The sequence below is a fragment of the Podarcis melisellensis genome (assembly GCF_964234715.1).
Source record: "Podarcis melisellensis genome assembly, chromosome: 18".
Taxonomy (NCBI): Eukaryota; Metazoa; Chordata; class Lepidosauria; order Squamata; family Lacertidae; genus Podarcis; species Podarcis melisellensis.
Window position 1 is genome coordinate 12202685 of NC_138536.1, and position 7196 is coordinate 12209880.

General features: G+C 49.3%; 1 protein-coding gene across 1 annotated transcript; it reads left to right on the plus strand.

Annotated features, from left to right (window-relative positions):
• LOC309360910 (mast cell protease 1A-like) lies at positions 1–7196 on the plus strand. Its single transcript, XM_081895894.1, has 5 exons — positions 1–109; positions 1591–1738; positions 2227–2362; positions 4899–5150; positions 6030–7196. Exons 1-5 carry the CDS (start codon positions 40–42, stop codon positions 6162–6164), a joined length of 741 nt encoding a protein of 246 aa, XP_081752020.1. The 5' UTR covers positions 1–39; the 3' UTR covers positions 6165–7196.

Consider the following 7196-nt stretch of genomic DNA (forward strand, 5'->3'; position numbering starts at 1 on the left):
GCTGGACACTGAAACACCAGGCATCTCCTTCCTTCCAAGATGTGGAGATTCCAACAGCCTCCCCACCTCTTCCTCCTCCTCCTCCTGTCCTCCTCTCTGGTCGAACCAGGTGAGTTCAAAGACACACCCCGCCTCTGCTGAACTGAGTTCTCCTATTCCTCTGGGCCAAGCCAATCTCATTCCTTCCATTCCTGATGCTCAAGCTGCCCTTTGCAGGAGGTTTGTAAGCAAAGGCAGGGCTCATAATGCTACAATGGCAAAGCCCTGCTTCATGGATCCTGCAGGGAGAAGCGGGCTGGGCTATAGGACCTTGGAGACCCCTTCCAACTCTGACAATTCTTCATTTTCCAGAGTGAAGCTTAAACATTGTTGTAGGTTTATGCGGGCGCACACGTTAAGTCTGAATCGTACATTGGATTCCTTCTAAACTCATGATCCTGTGTACTTGAGGTAAAGCCAGTAAGAGGAAACTCGTTCTTTTTTTATAGTCGTGGCTTTGGCTGGCCAATTAAGCACTGCGATTTACAAGTCCAGGGGGGGCCTTTTCCCTCCTCGTCTGGTTGGGTGCCCCATTATCCGGGGGTGGGGAAGAACAACAGGTTGAGGTGTGCTGTGCATGTGCGTAAGTTTTGTTGTCTGTTGGTTCAAGGGAAAATATGTACAAAATATAGAAGAGAGAACTCCAGGATGCCAAAATCCATGTTTGAGAAAGCCCCAGAGATTTAAAATTGCAAGATATACAGCAAAGTATAGCATATAAATATAGGATGTTAGTTAGAGCTTTAAAATTTGCCCTGAGGAGTTCCAAAACCTCCCTCTTGTCATAAGAAAAGAACCACACATGTAGAAAGTTAAAAATGTTTTACTTACAAACTCTCCAAAGGTCAGATTCATGTGCATGTCCATACATCAGAAAGGCTGCATGGACAGTAACACTTAGTTTAGTTCCAAAGTGGTGAAAGTTCCTAAATGATTGGTATTGGATCTTGAGAGTGGCTTGTGAGAGCAACCAGCTTAACATTTTCACACACTACGTTCATCAGGTAGACTGGGGAGGGAACAAAGGCTTGATTACCTAGTTGCTCCGGTGGTGAGGGGAAGTGCCCTTAGTTAAGCCTGACAGGACAGCTTACTCCATCCCTTCATACATTCACTAGGCTTAAGCATGTTTGTTATATGAGGCTGGTTAAGTTATTACACTAATTTTTGGCTGATGCTGGAAGCCGGAGAGATAGAGGTTTGCATTGCTCTGTGCCAGAATTCGGGCTTCCCTGGAACCCTAATGAGAAAGCAAGATTTATGGGTTGGTTCTGCTAATGTTCATTTCAAGGAAACCGAACGCTGGGTTAAGCGAAGGGATCCCTGGAGTCACTTGATGCTCAGAGATTGGGGTAAACAATATCTGTAACTGCATGTGCAGACATCCCATTTCCATTCCCCTGGCTCCCTTCCCTTCATTAACTCCCTGGCAAAGCCAATTGTAAGCTGATTGGGGTGCTGACATTTTTCTGCTTTGCAAAGATGGATGGTCCCCATAAGCTAATAAGGGGGCCGTGGAAAGCCGCTGATCTCCTCTTACGATTCTTGCAGCTCTCTTGCGGAGTCGCATCATCGGAGGACACGAAGCTGTACCTCATTCGCGACCCTACATGGCAACACTCAAATCTGAATTGGGCTTTGGGTGTGGCGGGTTCCTTGTGGCCCCCCAGTGGGTAATGACAGCCGCGCATTGCATGGAGTAAGTATCTGAAAACCCTCCCTGATGTGTAGCAGTGGCATTATTGTGGTGCCTTTCGTTCCATTTGCAAATTGTTCCCCACGATACTTGATACAGGAGGAACATCTTTAGGCAGAAAAGAGAGTCGAGAAGGCGCCTTTCTGACATGCAGGAGATCCAAAGAACAGGTGGAGGAAGGCTTAGTGAAACAAATACATATTTCAGCGAAAATAACCTATATAAGCATATTATATATGGGGAAATTACATATAAAAATGTGCATATTAGGACACATTCACCCTAAAATGCTGATGAATTTTGACAAGGGCTTTTTTAAAAGCAACATAAATACTGCAAACTGATGTGAAGAACTGAATTTAAGATTGGAAAGATGAGAAACTGAGGAAAATCAAAATTGGCTGGTTCCCCACCCTTCAGACCCATCTGTCTTCAAGAGAGAACAATAGCTAAGGATTAATTCCAGGTTCTCTGATGCTCTTGGATTCCAGAGACATGACGGTCGTCTTGGGGGCGCACGATCGCTCCGCCATTGAGGACACTCAGCAGGTGATTGGCGTTGAGTCATATCACATGCACCCGAAATATAATGACGTAACGGTCTCAAACGATATCCTTCTGCTCAAGGTGAGTTGCTCTAAGCCCCCTCTTTCTCAGCACCCCAGAAGGCAGGGATCATGAGGAAGAAGGAACACGAATGAGCCCCAGCCCGCCGTCCCTATCTGCCCAAAGTATCATAAAAGCCGATTCTCAAATCTTGCCGCCTGACACATCTGCATGTGTCTCACCAGGGACTAGCGGCATGGAGCAGGCGACTAAACTGGAACCTCATTAAGGAATTTCAACTTCAAAACTAGGAAGGTGGATTAATACAGGGACATTTCTCCTCCCCCCCCCTCAAAAAGATTAATTCAGAATGTTACAGATTACACCAACAATGGAGGTCTATATCAGGGGTGGGGAACATCAGGAATGGTAGTCAAATGTGCCCCCCCCTCTCTTTGGCTGGCCCATGGCATTCTCCCCAGGCCAAAAGCTATTGCCAGCCCTTCTCTACAATCTGAGTTCTTTTATTATCTTGAATTCTGCTAATGTTTCTAGTTTGCCTGGATGAAGGGTGAAGTGAAGTCTTTCTATCCAAGCCAGCTTACTTTTGAAAGTTAAACTTCCTTTTGGTGCTCCTCCCTCTTTTGCCTCTGCCGCGCCCACCACTCACATGTGGCCCTTGGAAGGTTTCTCGGGGAGGAGCAAGGCCCTTGGGCTCCCCACCATTCTTCAAAAAGCAGTCAGATTGAAATGATGCTATCCCTGCTAATGCCTGCAAAGATGACACACGTTTCCATAAAATTCCTTATGGCCATTTCTGTGTGTGAGAGGCAAATTGAAGGTGGAAAAGTGCCCTGTAAACAAAGCAAAACCCAGGTATAGGACCGCCTTCTCACACTTTGGGGTGTCAGAACCCCAGGTCTGAGCAGAGGTCTCCAGGATTCCCTGACCCCCTCCAGGCGGCAGGTGGAAGGTTGAATCTCCAGGTGGGCAAAAGTGCCTTTAACAAAATATACAGAGACATATTTAGAAGACCCTGCATGTCACTTTCAAGCTTCAGCCCAGCAAGAGCTGGCTGCAAATGATAGCCCATACCTTTGGGGTGGGGTCTGCCCTCCTCTTCTTGCCTCTCCCAATTAACTTCCATCTCAGGGGCTTCCCTTACTCTCTGCAGCCTCTCTTTGCCTTTTGGGTCAGGCTTGCCCCGGGGATGGAGCAGCCGCGGCCGGCAGCTCCTCTCTGCACATGGGGCAGCCCAGTTGAGGAGAGGGGCAGCAGCTCTCTGCCACTGACTCTCCATTCACACACCGAAGCCAGGCTCTGATGGGAACGGGGGGGGGGGGACAGGGACCCCCCACTGGTGGTCAACCCCCCACCAGAAAACACACCTGGTGGATAGCGGACTGAGTGGCTCTGGCGGGGTTGAGTGTGACGTCATGGGCATGTGGTGCTCCCCCCCCTGCAATGTGGGGTGCAACTCCATGCGCCTGCCAGATGACGTCATTGGGGGCTGCCCTGACTTCTCAGGTTTGGGCCCTGAAATCTCAAGGACTGAAATGCTACTGACCTGGCAACCCAGACCCCAGCAAAGTCCTGAGGCTCTGCCATGATTGCAGCTTGATGTGACTTCCAAAGGAAGAATAAAATTAGTTGCTGCCCCCTTCAAAGAAAACAATGGCCCAGAAGCTCTAGAGAACTTTATTTTCTGTCCCCTTGCCCTACCTCTCCCTTGACAAAATGTCACCCCCAGTTTGTTCCTCCTATCACATGTCAAGGAGATAAATAGCTATACATCCGAAGGCAGTCCTGAATAGGGAAGTTTTTAATGTTTCATGTTTTATTATGCTTTTATATCTGTTGGAATCCGCCCAGTCAGGTGGGCAAGGTACTATTATTGTTATTGTTACTGGCAAACAGGGTGGTGATATTTTGTGTGTCTGCAGATTTGCCTTGGCACTTAGCACTAAGAGCTATGGCACACACACCTTCATTCTTCTGCATTTCCATTCTCACGAGGACCAGCAACCTGCTTGCTTTTCATTAGAGACGTATACTCCCCTCCTTCCACAGCTGCTGTGCCTCCATCAAAGCAACCCACATTTCAAAGGCATGAGTTCCATCCCAGATCCCTGGGAGGAGAGGGTTGGACTAGAGGACCCTTCCAACTCCAACAGTTCCTTTGGTCCATCTGGCTCGGTGTTGTCAACACTGACTGGCAGAGGAACGCCAGGACTTCAGACGGAGGAAATTCTCTGTCCTGCCTGGAGATGCCCAACTTGAAAGAGGGACCGATGAGCTATGGCCCTTGCCCTAAAAATAACGAAACACTTGATTTGTCAGTAAAAAGCTTTGAAGCAATAATGGAAGTTCCCAGGCCTCAAGGTTCCCGGAATGAAGGTCCACCTAGATCAGTGTTGTTGGCACTGACTGACAGCAGCTCTTCAGAGTTTCTGTTTCGTAGAAGGGTCTCTCCACAGCCGACCTGGAGAGGCTGGGGGTTGAAGCTGGAACCTTCCGCATGCAGAGCAGGTGCTGCACCTGCTGAGCTACAGGGACGGGATGTCTGTTCCAGGGAAGACTTCGTTTTGCTTGACTCTTCTCCTTCACCTTCCTGCAGCTGGCCCACAAGGCTACTCTGAACAAAAATGTCCAGATGATTCCTCTGCCCACATCTAGCAGCGACCTCCCCAATGGGACCCCCTGCAGCCTGGCAGGATGGGGCCTGATTGATGACAACCAGAACACGGAGAAGCTCTTTGAGACCAACATCACCATCTACAGTCGTAAGAAGTGCATGAAGTTCTACCCAGAGCTGGATGACAGCATGATCTGTGCTGGCAGCTACAACCAGCTCCGGGATACAAGCCAGGTGAGGGTCAGCAGGCAGGACTGGTGACCGGGGTCAGCAGCAGAGAAATCGGGGCCCTCCAGGTGTTGCTGGACCCAAACATCCCCATCTCACCTGAGGATCAAACCTGGGTCCTCCTGCAGATCCTCTGCCATTGAGCTGTGCCCCTTTGTGAAGGGTGTGGGTGTCTCCAACCCCTGGGAAGGGGGAGGCAGCTCAAGAAAGCAAGCCAAGTCACAAGCTGTCAAATCCATGTCTGAGGGCACTAGTGAAGCAAAACTCTCTCTCTCCCCCCCCCTCTCTCTCACACCCACACACCCACACACCCACCCTGCTACACTTCCTCACATATACGGACAAAAAGCTCCCTTTCCCTTTCTCTCATATCACTTCCTGGTGTCATAAAAATTAAAGAAATAATAAAATTTAAAGTTGAAATGTCTGTGAGAGAGGCTGAGCAGGTGATGGTTTGGAATGTGAAGGTTGTGTTTACCAGAGAACCAGGAGAGAAGGACAAAACTACATGTCTGCAAGGGCTACTGCTCTAGCAGCTGAGGACGAAGGAAGAAGAGAGAGATGGAAGGTGCTGTGCCCCAGGCTTAAAGGCAGCGCCCTCACATGACGGCCCCTTTGTGTTCATATTTGGGGTCCACCCCTCAACTACTTGCCGTGTGAGGCTGTGTCTCACTTGGCTTGCAGTGCCCTAGTAAAAGCCCTGTGTGGCTGACAATTGGAGGCTGGATCTGCCTGAAATCTGGGAGAGCCACTGCCAATCTGTGTCGACAGCACTGGGCTAGATGGGCCAATGATCTGATTCTCAGCCAAGTCTCATTATAAGGCAGCTTCCTGCCTCACTAGGTCGCAGTTGTTGACAGATGCTGGGGGCTCTTCTCTCCGCAGGGTGATTCCGGAGGCCCCATGGTCTGCAACGGCGTGGTGCACGGAATCGTCTCCTTCGGCAACCACTTTCCTCCTGGAGTTTACTCTCGCATCGCCCACTTCCTTCCCTGGATCAAGAAAACCATGGAATCCTGAAGAGCAGAAGCAACCACCAACTGCAGCCTGGCTCAATTAGAAACCCTCTGCTTGCAGTATAACCTGTATGGCTTTCATTCTGCAATTCCACCTGCCGCCCCCCCCCCCGAATGCTGCAAACACTCCCTCCTCCCACTCCTGTTGAAACAACTGGATCCAAAGGGACTTGAATTCACAACTGCATTTTCGTGACTTGCCATCTCCCCAGGGAATTCTGGGAAGTGTAGTTCTATGGGGTGAAATGTGGGTCTCTTAACAACTCTCAGCCCCCTTAACAAACTACAGTTCTCCAGATTATTGCTGGGCATGGCTGGGCCTATAATGTTTGAGATCCCAGTCAATGGCCCTGTGTGGTTTCGATCTGAGAGCGTTTGTTCAGAGCATGATCCTTGGATCGAGAGGTGTGCCCTGAACACAAGAGAAGCAGAATTTGGAAATGGGGGTGGGGAGGGGGGGAGCGGATTGAGTGCCTTGACCTGTCACATTCTGACCCTCTTGCACTGCAAAATAAAGCAAATGGTTGAGCATCAGTCTTGTGCTTCTATTAGCCGCTCTGAAGTGAACATAGGAACTGTAAGAAGGCACCATAACTTCAAGACCACGTCTTGGGTTATGGAAATGGACAGAATGGTCTATTCCTAAGTTCAAAGCAGCCCCCCCCCCCGTAACATTTGGCCAGTCCCCCAGTTTGGCACATTCTTCCAATCGGCATCCATCACTCGCCATCTCTCTATCAGACGGCTGTTCTAGTGGGTGATCTATGGTGAGACAGCCAGTTAAGCTTTCTGACATCTCACTTTTCATTCATTGCAAGCCCAGCTGTTGTGGCTACCTGGGGGCGAGGGGTCAGTTCTATAATCTCCACTAGAGACACTATAGAAGATCAAATTTTGGGCTGTTCTCACAGTTTGGCTGTTGAGGTCCTGCCACAATCAACCCACTTCCATCATCTCACTATCAGATTGCCGTTTTAGTGGGTGATCTATGATGATGTGACCGGCCAGTTAAGCTTTCTGACATCCTGCTATCAGA